This window comes from Microtus oregoni, unplaced genomic scaffold (genome assembly GCF_018167655.1).
Source record: "Microtus oregoni isolate MIOR12 unplaced genomic scaffold, Mior012 000011F_ref0000422, whole genome shotgun sequence".
In the NCBI taxonomy this organism is placed as follows: Eukaryota; Metazoa; Chordata; class Mammalia; order Rodentia; family Cricetidae; genus Microtus; species Microtus oregoni.
The window spans coordinates 17,478,969-17,492,247 of NW_024543070.1; the positions used below are offsets into that span (position 1 = coordinate 17,478,969).

At 37.7% G+C, this 13,279-nt stretch overlaps 1 protein-coding gene across 10 annotated transcripts in view; it reads right to left on the reverse strand.

The window, feature by feature from the left end:
* LOC121453161 (ankyrin repeat and KH domain-containing protein 1) overlaps nt 1-13,279 on the reverse strand; it is a 114,338-nt gene that overhangs the window by 70,979 nt on the left and 30,080 nt on the right. For all 10 annotated transcript variants that reach the window (XM_041659674.1, XM_041659678.1, XM_041659677.1 and 7 more), the window contains exons 6-9: nt 8,604-8,837; nt 6,024-6,118; nt 1,680-1,917; nt 1,240-1,431 (exon numbers count right to left, since the gene is read on the reverse strand). In XM_041659674.1, the coding sequence (XP_041515608.1) occupies nt 1,240-1,431; nt 1,680-1,917; nt 6,024-6,118; nt 8,604-8,837 (759 nt within the window). The remainder of the gene's footprint in view (nt 1-1,239; nt 1,432-1,679; nt 1,918-6,023; nt 6,119-8,603; nt 8,838-13,279) is intronic.

Here is a 13,279-nt window from a genome sequence, read left to right on the forward strand (position 1 = left end):
TATATGTAGAACATATTTGCAAATGTTTGTAAAGGCCAAACAATGGCACTGGGTGTCTTCTTTGATTATTCTATTTACTGAGACAGAGTCTTTCACTGAATCTGAAGCTTGCCAGAGTCCACCTTGCTCTGCAGATTCCCTGTTTCCACTTCCCCATCCTTGAGGTTACATGGTGGCCTTGGGCCCACCCAGCTTTTACATAGGTGGTATGGGTGTCACCCTCATGCTTATATGGCAAGTGCTTTATCAGCAGAGCCATCACCACACCAATCCCTTTATTTTCTTTTTAAGGCAACTCAGAAATGTCAAAAAATGAACAGGTTTAAAATATCATGCCATAGCCATGACTATGCCAAAACAACTAAGCAGGAAGAATTAACTTTTCTTCCAAAAGAAAAGAATAGAGAGTTTATAAGAGCCCTTACAATTATAAGGAAATACTAGCAACAACAGTAAGAAGTTTATTAAAGACAAGGTCTTAGAATATTATTGCTCAGGCTGGCTTCACACTGCTGGGCTGAGGTGATATTCTATCTTTAGCCTCCCTAGTATCTGAGACTATAGATGCACAATAAGCTAACAAACCCAGAGCTTAATGCATACTAATCAGTCCTCTAACACCAATCTACATCCTTAACTCTAATTTTATTGCTAATAGACAGTCAATATTTGTATATATTTACGGGGAACAATGTTAAGAACAGACTAAAATAATCAAATCATGTTAATTATTATCTATCACCTGACATACATTATTTCTTGGTGATAAAAACACCCAGTCTTTTGTATTAGAAGTTTTGAATTAGGAGATGAAGAGATGGCTTAGCAAGTGAAGCACTTTAGGCACAAGCCTAACAACCTGAGTTCAATTACTAAAATCCTCACTGGAAAAACACAATCAAGGCTGTCCTCTCACTTCCACAGGTGGCACACACATGACTGCATTTACATTCTCATATTCTCTCTCTATATATAAAATTTTTTAAAAATAAGACACTCCATTACTCTTAAACACCATTACCATTCTGTGAAGAAAGTAAGTCACTGAGTCTTGGCACTCTTTCACAACACTTCCTTTTTTGCTGTAGGTTCTTAATCCTCTTACATTATCCATAGACTCTGGTAGTCACCTCTGTACTCTGTATTTCTTAGTTCAATTGTTTTTAGATTTGACACATATAAATAGATTATTATTTGTATTTTTCTTTCTATGACAAAGGCATTTTTAAAGCCACATACCAGCAGCCAGCAAATATTTAACCAACTCCAGGTGTCCCTCTTGAGAAGCCTCCATGAGAGGTGTGGAGCAGCCAAGTTCTATATCAGCCCCTGCCTTAATCAGAAAATCTGCAACTTCAGAAAAGCCTCCACAGCAAGCCAAGGTAAGAGCAGTTTCCTGGGTTTCTTCTGTCTGGGCATTTATATTTGCACCTGAAAGCACAACAAAAGAACTAGCCAAAAGAGAATTATAATACAGTATTCAAATAAGATGATAATCACCTACCACCTCTGCTTAGGCTGTTCACTCTAGAGTACGGAGAATTTTCTAAGATTCAAAGTTCAAGGCCTACCTAGGCTACAGAAAATTTATTTTCTCATCAGTGCAAAAAAAGTATCGATTTCAACTGATACACAAAACACACAAGGACATTAATCTTTAAAATGTACAATGGTTTTACCTTGTGCTAACAGCAGTGCCACCATCTCTTCATGCCCTTCCCGAGCAGCTTCCATCAAGGGCGTATATCCTTCATCATTAACTTCTTCAAGATTTGCTCCTCTTTCAATAAGCAGCGCTGCCAATTCAACATGTCCACCACAAGCAGCCAGAGTCAACGGAGACTCAAAGGAATCCGCAGGCATATTCACTTGAGCGCCACTGTCCAAAAGCAAACGTGCCACTTCTACATGCCCATCCTGAAGATGTTCAGAGATAAAACAAAGAACTTTGTAGTTTTATGTTTTGCTTTTTTAAAGTGGAAGGCAAATAAGGGTCTAAAGACAGATTAGCTGACATAGGCTAGATTACACACATTATTATCATGCCACCTGAACCTCACCTAACATCCATTAATACTATTTTTTTAAACGTTTAAGGGGTTGGATAGATGGCTCCGTGGTTAAGAGCACTGACTGGGTTCAATTCCTAATAACCACATGGCAGCTCAAAAATGTCTGTAATTCCAGGATCCAATACACTCACACAGACATACATGCAGGCAAAACACGAATTAACATAAAATAAAATCTTAAAATAATTTAATAAATAATTTAGTAAGTTAAATGTTTATCTTCATTTTCACAAAGTGCAAAATTTTCTAGAACAAATCCGACCAGATAACAAATAGTCACTTCCAAATAACTTTGAATTTTTATAGTTTTTGAAGTTCAGAAAAACTACTGAATTCAGTGAACAGTACCTCAAAAAGAATTACTGTTCATAAAACTACCGGCTCAAATATAACCATATTCTCAAATATAGAGGGTTTCTATTTTCAAATGTAGAAACTGTATTAGATCTTCCTTAGAAAGGAAAGCTTGATCAAAATAATAAACAAACAACACCCCCCCAAAAAAAACCCCAACATAATGAACTGTGAAATCATTACCAATTGGGATTTTGTCACTTAGCTAAATCCCTATGGATTAGTATTGCTCTATCTTTGCTTCATAGCAACCTGTTATACCAAGGCAAAGAATATTTTAAAAACAAAGCTTATATTCGCACGTAAATTATTAGGGTCTTACATATGCTAAGCCCATATTTTAACCACTGAGCTCCTCTCTAGACCTCATTTTTTTTGTTTTGTTTTAAAGATTTATTTATTTATGTGTGCATTTGTATGCCAGTGAGTTTATGGGCACCATGTGCCAGGAGGCCAGAGGGCACTGAATCCTCTAAAGTTAGAATTACAGCAAGTTATGAGTCACCACATGGGTGCTGGGATCTGAGCTTAGGTCCTCTGTGTGAGCACTAAGCACTCTGTGGTTGTTTAGAGACCAGCCCCCACAGATTCGTATGTTTGAATGTCTAGGCCTTAGTGGGTGGAATGTTTGCATAGGATTAGGAATTGTGGCCTTGTTGGAGGAGGTGTGTCACTGGGGTTGGGCCCTGAGATTTCAAAAGCCCACACCAGACCAAGAGTTTTTACTGTCTCTCTCTCTGCCTGATGCCTATAGATCAGGATGTAGCTCTTAGTCACTGCACTAGTACCATACATGCTAGTACATTCCTGCCATGATGATAACAGACAACCTTCTGAAACTATAAGCGAGCCCCCAATTAAATGCTTTCTTTTCTAAAAGTTACCTCGGTCATGGTGTCTCTTTACAGTAATAGAACAGAGACTTTGACACTTAACCTCTGAGTCATCTCTCCAGATTCTCAGTCCTCAGTTTTAAATTCTTAACTTCAAACATTATATTGGCTTTAATATGTGTTACAAGCATGTTATATCATTTTACATTTCAAAAATGATCACAATAACCCTAATAAGAATTAAATTTGGGTGACTGAAGAGATTGTTCCTGGACTAAGAGCACTGGATGCTCTTTCCAGTGCTGGGTTCAATTTTCAGCATCCACATGGCAGCTGACAACTGGCTGGCTATACATCCAGTTCCAGAGAATCCAGCACCCTCTTCTGGCTTCCTTTGGCAAGTCTCACACACACACAAACACACACGCACACACCACGGTACTAAAACCTTGAATTCAAAACTATGGATCGACATAATAGAAGGAATGAATACTGAAATTCAACATTTTAGATTTAGTTATTTTTAGAGTATATAGAATTTCCTTAGTTTATTTTTTATTATATTTTAATTTATTTTATACTGGGGGAAGAGAGGAAGAAGGGGTTGTTGGGAGAGAAAAGAACAAGAATATATGTGCAGGTCAGAGGACAGAGCACAACTTGTAGGGCTGCTTCTCTGTTTTCATCATGTGGGCCAAACTCAAATGTGTGGCAAGCACCATTATCTGCTGAGCTAGCTCATAGACCCTTGGCCAAATCTTAATTACTTTTAGCACAAATGCCAAAACTAGGGGACTTTATATTTAAGAACTGAAAAAAAAAAATAATCCTAGCATTCAGGAGACAGAGGAAAGTGAGTTGAGGCCAGCCTGGTCTACATATCAAGATCTAGGCCAGCCAGGGAACACAGTGAAACCCTGTCTCAAAAACAAAACACAACAACAAAGTCAAACAAAAAACTACCAAAACCAACGACAAAAACAAAACACAAAAAACAAACAAGAAAATAAAAATAAACCCAAAAACATTAAAGCATCAAAATCTCACAAATCAGAGCTAGAGATATAGATAAATGGCTCAGAGGTTTAGAGAATTTGCTACTCTACAGAGGTTCAAATCCCAGCATCCACATGGTGGCTCACAATCACACACAACTGCAATTCCAGAAATCTGATACAATCTTCTGATCCTTGTTGGCACTGGGCATACATATATTACACAGAGATACATACCTGAAAAACATTCATACATGTAAAATAAATATATCTGGAGGAAAAGAAACACCTCACAAATTATCCATTCAATAAACAAACAGGCCAATGAACTGAGTATCTAGTTCTCAATAGAACCTTCCATCATGCTTTGGGGACCCAATTTAGGTTATTTAGCTTGTATATCAAGTTTTTCCTAGTTGAACCAACTCACTGGCCCGCTTTATAGGATTTTAATATGAGTAAAAATGTAGAGAGTGGGGCATGATAGCTTACAACCTGTAATCCCAGCACTCATGAAACAGAGACAGGGAGGATCATAGTAAGGTGTAGCTTCTGCTTCAGACCTATGTGGGCTAATGTGAAACCAATAAGAAAACAAAACAAAACAAAACAAAAAAACAGATATGCATATCAGAAATCTCAATGTTTAACATCTCAAAAATTAAGAGTTTTATTAATATATTTGGGCTGCAGATCAGCAGTTAAGAGCACTGGCTGCTCTTCCAAAAAACCCAGGTTTAATTCTCAAGACTCATACTCTAGTTCCAGAGGACCTGACAACTTTTTCTGAAATCCATGGGCACTATACACACACAGTGCACTGACATACATGCAGGAAATACACCTGTACATACTATTAAAAAAAAAAGAGCCATGTGGTGCCTTTAACCCAGTACTTGGGAGAGGTAGGCACGTCTCTGTAAGTTCAAGGCTAATATGGTCTACAAAGAGCTCCAGGACAGCAAGGGCTACACAGAGAAACCCTGTCTTGAGAAAAACAAAACAAAACCCTAAAAATGTTTCATTAAGATGACTAGTTATGCTAGGTGCATGCCTTTAATCCCAGCACCCAGGAAGCAGAGACAGGCAGATCTCTAAATTTGAGGCCCGCCTGGTCTACATAGAGATCCATGACAGGTACCAAAGTTATAGAGAAACCGTCACAAAAACAAAACAAGAAAGAAAGAAAGAAAGAAAGAGAGAAAGAGAGAAAGAGAGAAAAGAAAAAAAAAAACCAAGCAGGGGAAAAAGATTACCCGTTGCTATCACCCTTTAAAAGTCCATATATTAAAGCATTACTAGTTTTTTTTTTTAAACTTAAAATTCAGTGAAAAATACAAGCCAATGTTTAACAATTTTTAGTGAGACTGGACTCACTTGAAGTGGTTGCCATGTAAGAATAAGAACGTAAGTTTGGTCACCAGAACCCACAGTAAAACAACAACAACAAACAAAAAACAAAAACACAAATAAAACTCTAGGTTTGTTGGTACACAATAGTGAGGTGGAGATATTCAGATCACAGAAGCTCAAAGCAAACCTGCCTATTCTACTTAGGAGGCTCCAGGTCAGTAAGAGAGACCCTGCCTCTACAATTAAGACTGATGTTTGTTTGTCCTGTGGGTTTCGAAAGGCTTATGTACCTTCGTGCATGCATGTGCACGCACACACGCATACACACACACCAGAAACAACAGTAACGATAATAATTCTCACACAAATATATGGATTTTTTCCCACAAAATTTCAAGTGATCACAATTAAATTACCATGCAAGCCTCCATTAAGGCAGTATGCATCTCATCAGTTTTATGCTCTTGATCTGCACCAGCTTCAAGCAGAAATCGAACCATATCCAAATGGCCTTAAAAATAAGGTTAAAGAATTGACTATCAATTGAATGCATAAGTATTAAATTGAAGAGTTTTATTTTCACATGTCTATATATAATCTATGAAGCTTTCATTTGAATTTAATAAATTAATGACAGTTTTACAAAGCCAACTGAAAACAATTAAGTAGGCAGACTCTCAAAAAGGTCATACTACCTAAGTTTTAAAGACTGACTTTTTTTTTTTCAAGATAGGGTTTCTCTGTGTAACAGTCTTGGCCGCCCTGGAATTTACTTTGTAGACGGGGCTGGCCTCAAAATCACAGAGATCCACCTGCCTCTGCCTCCCAAATGCTGGGTTTAAAGGCATACACCATCATCGCTTGGCTAAGATTGACCTTCTAAATCACTTATTTCTAGTTAAAATAATCTTACTTGTTCTTTGATTTTATTTACATAAACTATCAAAACACTGGAATCAAACAGAAAGTCAGGTAAAGTTTATTAGAACGTATTATCTAGAAAACCAGCTTTAAAATCACCATACCCACACTGTGACAATGAGCAGACACACAAAATCAACTCCATTTAAAACAATTGAAGACAGGTGATGGTGCACACCTTTAATCCCAGCACTCGAGAGGCAGAGGCAGGCGGATCTCTGTGAGTTCGAGGCCAGCCGGATCTACAAGATCTAGTTCTGGGACAAGCTCCAAAGCTACAGAGAAGCCCTGCCTCGAAAACCAAAAATATAAAAAAAAAATTCCGAATGAAAAAACCTTAATAATTAATGAGAAAAATACTAATATTTCAGTGTTAAAATAGGTGGAGAATATAAAATGGTAATTCAAAAGATACATAAATGGATAGTAAACTGACAGAAATACTAAATGAGACACCATTATTTTAGCTACCAAAATGGGAAAGAGTAAAGAGAATGATAATGCCCGGTACTGGAGAGGCTGAAAGGTGGGTAAAGGGGTTCTCGGACAACCTAGTGGGGTCTGAGACACCTAGTAAACTAGTCCAACCTTTCTAGAAGGCAATTTGGACGCATGTATCAAAAGCCTTAAAAAGCATCCATACTCTTTGACCCAACAACTCCACTTCCAGAATTTATCCTAAGGAAATAATCAGAGACTAAGCAAAAATTTCTGCACAAGGATGTTATCACAGTGTTTTAAAATAACAGTAAAAAGCTGGGAACAATTAGTGTCCAACAATAGGAAATTATGGTGTATCCATTGAAATTATGGTGTATACATTTCATTTATTTGGCAGAGATTGTGAGTTCCCTACTCAACATCCATTCTTATTATTCTTGAAAAACAGGACTTAGATTTTAGCTAGAGAGCAACATGCCTAACTTTTAAGATTATTTTCCAGCCTTCCTTGTAGCAGAGGGGAGCCTTTGGAACTCAGTGAGAGTTACAAAGTGAAGCTTCTAGAAAGCCTTGTTAAAAGGAAGCTAGTAAATTGGAAGGTTGTTGCTACTTTGTTCTTACCCTCCTTATCCTAAAGTATGTACTGCTGGGCTCGAGCTGCCTCCTGGACTACAGATTAACATTAAGGACAGAAAACATACAGTAGGATGTACAGCAGAATAACACTCTTGGATCTTGATGACAAAAATGAATTACAATACTAACACAAGACAGTTTATGCTTAGGTTTCTCTTCTTTACAAATCACACTGTGTTTTGTGGTATTTGCAGGCAAACCAATCTAGAAAGTCTAACTGAAATAGTATATGATCATTAAAAAATACATTACAAGAACATTTACTGAGATGAGTATATATTTATGATATACTACTAAATAAAATAAACAGACTGTAAAACTGATAAAACTATTTTATTTCACAAATATGTATATTTTTAAAAACTTATATAAAAATACGCTGGACAAATACTAAAATACTGTTTACATGCATTTTCCCCTTTAGATGGTAATTACAGGCCATTTAAATTTCTGTTTGTGCTACAAACATATTTTTCAGGTTTTCTACACCAACTGTGTATCAGTAGATCTGTGTATAATACTTCAATGTAAAAATCATATAAGCCGGGCGGTGGCGGCGCACGCCTTTAATCCCAGCACTCGGGAGGCAGAGGTAGGCGGATCTCTTTGAGTTGGAGGCCAGCCTGGTCTACAAGAGCTAGTTCCAGGACAGGAACCAAAGCTACAGAGAAACCCTGTCTCGAAAACCAAAAAAAAAAAAAAATCATATAGAAAAAGGGTATTAAGTAATGGAAATCCTTAAATCTAAGTTGACATCATAGTTAAATGAATTAAAATAATAATAATAATAATATATATTAATATAGTACGGAAAGCACAGTTAATAATAGGCTTTCCAATATGTTTTGTAACATAAGCTTACACCATAAGAAAAAAAAAACAATATAAATTCAAATACTCAGGTAAAGAAGAAATATAGACGTTAACCCAAATACTCAATACTCAAATATTTGAAGTTGTTATAAAAGCAATTATAAATATTCTGACATAAAAGGTACCTTTGTAGCAGGCAAGTGTCAGAGCACTTTCTTTGAACTCATTAGAATGAGTGTTGATGCCTGCACCGTGATCTAGAAGAACTCTGGCAACTTCCACGTGACCTGCACTGGCTGCTTCCATTAGGGGTGTGTGTCCATTTTCATTATGGTCTTCTATATTTGCACCTTCATTAAGTAGCACTTTTACAATGTCAATAAACCCTCCAGCACAGGCATAAGTAAGTGCAGTGTTCCCTAACAAAGAACAAAAAAAAAAATACAAAATTAACAATAGATGTGTCACACTACTGTTCTAGTTATCTCTCTCCAATTCCTTGACATAAACCACAACTACGATTGCAAGTTATATGCTTTGTTTGTTGTTTTTTTAAGTGCAAGAGATTCAACCCATGGTCTCACACATGCTAGACAAACATGTTCTCCTTTCACCCCCATCCTGTTAGTCTTTCCACATGTTACCCACACTAGTCTGGAACTCACAATTCTCTTGCCTCAACTTCAGGAGTAGCTGGAACTACAAATGTAAAAAATCATCCCCATTTCAGTTTTTTTTTTTTTTACTGTCATCAATTTAAAGCATATCTTTATTTTCTGACAGAATTTCTTCAAAGCATAATACAAAATGCTACATATTTTAATTGTCTAGACAATATAAAAAGCATAGAAAAGGCAAATCTAAATGTCAAAAACAGAATAGTGGTTGCTTAAAGAACAGAACACAAATGGGTAGAGATCCTTTTCTTATTTATTTTAGATTCATTTATGAGTGTTTTGCCCACAGTCATGTATATGTATATATGTGCACCACATGTATGCCTGGTGCTTGAGGAGGTAAGAAGAGGGCATCAGATTCTCTGGCACTGGAATTATGGATAGTTTTGAACCTAAATGTGGGCGCTGAGACTGGAACCCTGGTTCTCTGTAGAGATCTTTTAATAGTGACAGAAGTAATCTAAAACTAGACTGCATAACCTCTAGAACTGCACACTTAAAACATGAATTCTACAGGATGAGTCATCTTAATAAAGCTGGTATTTTATTTTATGATGGAGGAAGGTCATTGATTAAAAAATAAAGAAACTGCCTTGGTCCATTTTATTGGTTAGATCATAGGTGGTTGGAGTAAACAGAACAGAATGCTGGGAGGAAGAGGAAGTGAGCTCAGAGACGCCATGCTCCCCTCTCCCGGGCAGACACATGAAGCTCAGACCCAGGATGGATGTAGGCTAGAATCTTTCCCGGTAAGACTGATGCTACACAGATTATTAGAGATGGGTTGATCGGGATATGAGAATTAGCCTGTAAGGGCTAGAGTTAATGGGCCAAGCAGTGTTTAAAAGAATACAGTTCGAAAAACCAAAAAAAAAAAAAAAGAATACAGTTTGTGTGTTGTTATTTCTGGTGTAAAACTAGCCGTGTGGGAGCCGGGCGGGACGAAAAGCAGGCCCGCAGATCCTACTACAATTTTATCTTCTCCTGAGCCTCAAGACAGGGTTTCTCTTTAGCTTTGGAGCCTATCCTGGAACTAGTTCTTGTAGAACTGGCTGGTCTCAAATTTGCAGAGATCTGCCTGCCTCTGCCTTCCAAGTGCTGGGATTAAAAGCATACACCACCACCACCTGGCTGTCTGTTTTATTTTTGAGACAAAAGAAAATTAAAAAAAAGAAAAATTATCTTTAGTTATGAGTGTTATATGTGAGAGCAGGTGGGCATACATGTCTGTTGGTATGCATGCATGTAGAAGTAAGAACTCAAATTTTAGGAAGTGGTCTTCTCCGTTCAATCTTTATGTGGGTTTCAAGGATCAATCTGGGTCATCAGGCTTGACTAGCAAATGTTTTTACCAAGCTGAGTCATTGTATTGGCCTGGGAACTATATTTTTAATAATCACTAAATAATTCTGGCATACAGTAGAGGTACAGTCTATTGAACAAAATGAATAAATTTGGGGGCTGAAGAGATGGCTCACTGGTTAAAATCATAAGATTGTCTGGGTGGTAGCAGCGCACGCCTTTAATCCCAGCACTCAGGAGGCAGAGGCAGGTGGATCTCTTAAGTTGGAGCCCAGTCTGGTCTACAGAGTGAGTTTCAGAACTATACAGAAAAATCCTGTCTCAAAAAACAAAACCAAAGCCAGGCGATGGTAGTGCACGCCTTTAATCCCAGCACTCGGGCAGAGGCAGGCAGATCTCTGTGAGTTCAAGACCAGCCTGGTCTACAGAGCTAGTTCCAGGAGAGACTCCAAAGCCACAGAGAAACCCTGTCTTGAAAAAAAACAAACAAACAAACAAACAAATAAACAAACAAAAAAACCCAAAAAACCAAAACCAAACCAAACATGAAATTGGAGTTTAGATCACCATACCCACATAAGCCAGACATCCTGCACATGCATTGGACACCAGCTCTGAGAGAGGTAGAGATAGGTTGCTGGCTGTTGGCTTAGTCAAGAAAACAAGAGTCCTAGAAAAGTAGGCAGTGACAGAGATGGATACCTGATGGCCTCTTCTGTCTTCCATGTGTGCATACAAGAGCATGCAAAATAAGTATATCAATTAATTAATTAAAAAGTAGCTTGATTAGGAATTTACTTATAGGAAGATGAATCAACTTCTTTTTGAAATTTTACATTTTTTCAATTAAATAGAAATTTTGAGTGGAAATGGGAGGGCAGGGGTGAAGTATTTTCATTAGTCATTTATAGAGTATACTAAGAGTCCATTGGCACATACCTACTTGCTGATGGCCAGGCTTCTTTCTGAATCCCAGCACTCAGGAGGCAGAGGCAGGTAGATCTGAGTCTAAATTTTGAGTTCCAGGACAGCCAAGGCTACATAGTAAGGCCTTGTCTCAAAGCCCCTAACCTCAAATAAACAAAATAAAAATAAAATTCTAGCCAGGCGATGGCGGCGCATGCCTTTAATCCCAGCACTCAGGAGGCAGAGGCAGGCGGATCTCTGTGAGTTCGAGGCCAGCCTGGCCTACAGAGCTAGTTCCAGGACAGGCTCCAAAGCCACAGAGAAACCCTGTCTCGAAAAACCAAAAAAAAAAAAAAAAAAAAAAGTAAAAAAATAAAATTCTAAAATACTATTCAAAATTACTTTCCTTTGAATACTGTATAGCTTAGAACATTTAACATTTTATTTCTATCCACTGATTTTTTTAAAAACTTTTTAACAGATCAAATCAAAAGATAATTCACTGTATTGGATACACTTCCTCCAGACATCTATCTTCTATTAAAAGATTAATTTTTTATTATACATATATCAATGTGGATATGTACACATGTATGCAGGTGCTGGCAGAAGCAGAGGTGTTAGATCCTCCTGGAGCTAGAATTACAGATGGTTGAGAGCCGTCTGACATGGGGCTGGAAAATAATCTTGGGGAATAAGCAGTATTGGATCTTAAATGGCATACCATCTCTCCAGATCTGAGAAAAATATCTTACACTTATATTCACAACATAACCACAAGATAGGTATACATTCCTCTCATCTTAACACCTTCAAGAAAAAATACCATTTTTTTTTTTTAATTTAATGATACAGTTTGCCACTCTGTAGTCCATGCTGGCCTAGAACCCATAGTAATCCTTCTCTGGCTTCAGGCTCGGAAGTTCTGGGATTATAGATGTGTCACTAAACCTTGTTTGAAGGAAGCCCCCATATGCTCATTGTTTAAATACGTGGTCCCCCATTGGTGGAATGATTTGGAAAGTGTGGTCTTGTGGGAGGACATCTGTCACTGAGATGGTCTTTGAAGTCTTGTGCCATTTCCAGTCTTCTTTCTGCCTCCTGCTTAGGGATCAAGATGTGACCTGTCAGCTATTTCTGTCAGCATGCCCTTGCTCTGCCATCATGGATTCTAACCCTCTGAAGTTGCAAATTCAATTAAATGATTGCTTTTATAAGTTGCATAGGTCATAGTGTTTTATCACAGCACTAGAAACCCTAACTAATATAGAAGTTGGTACCAGAGAGTGGGTTATTGATGTGACAGACATGACCATGTGGGACATGACATGGGGAAGAATATAAAAGAGTTTGGGACTTTGGAATAGAAAAGCAGTTGAATGCTGTAAGCAGACCTTAATAGACCATTTCTAGCAGGACCTTGGGAGATAGTACTGAGAGATATGACTATGGAGGCCTAACTCAAGAGGTTTCAGAGAGAAACAATATTACCAGCTGGGCTAGAGACCATTCTTGTGATATTTTGGCAAAAAAATGAGACAGCCTTCTGCTCTTTTCCCGAAAATCTGCCTGAGGCTAAAATGACAAATAACAAAAAATTCTTTGTTGCAGATTTTGAAGATTATTGACTCTGTGCAAGGTTATTAGTAATCATTCTTATGTAGGACTACAATGAAAATGAGCAAGTGGGACAAAAATAAATAAAAGTTATACAGTTTGAAGAGAAAAAGAGCATGAAGAAATTTAATGTCAGAGTTAAGGTTTATGCTGAAATAGGTAAGGAGATGAAGGTGAGGCCTGATCCCTATAGAAATAAAGGGAAGACCCCCACCCAACTAAGCTCACAACTTATAAAAAGGCTTAAGAAATTTTCTGTTTGGGCTGGAGAGATGGCTCAGAGGTTAAGAGCATTGCCTACTCTTCCAAAGGTCCTGAGTTCAATTCCCAGCAACCACATGGTGGCTCACAACCATCTG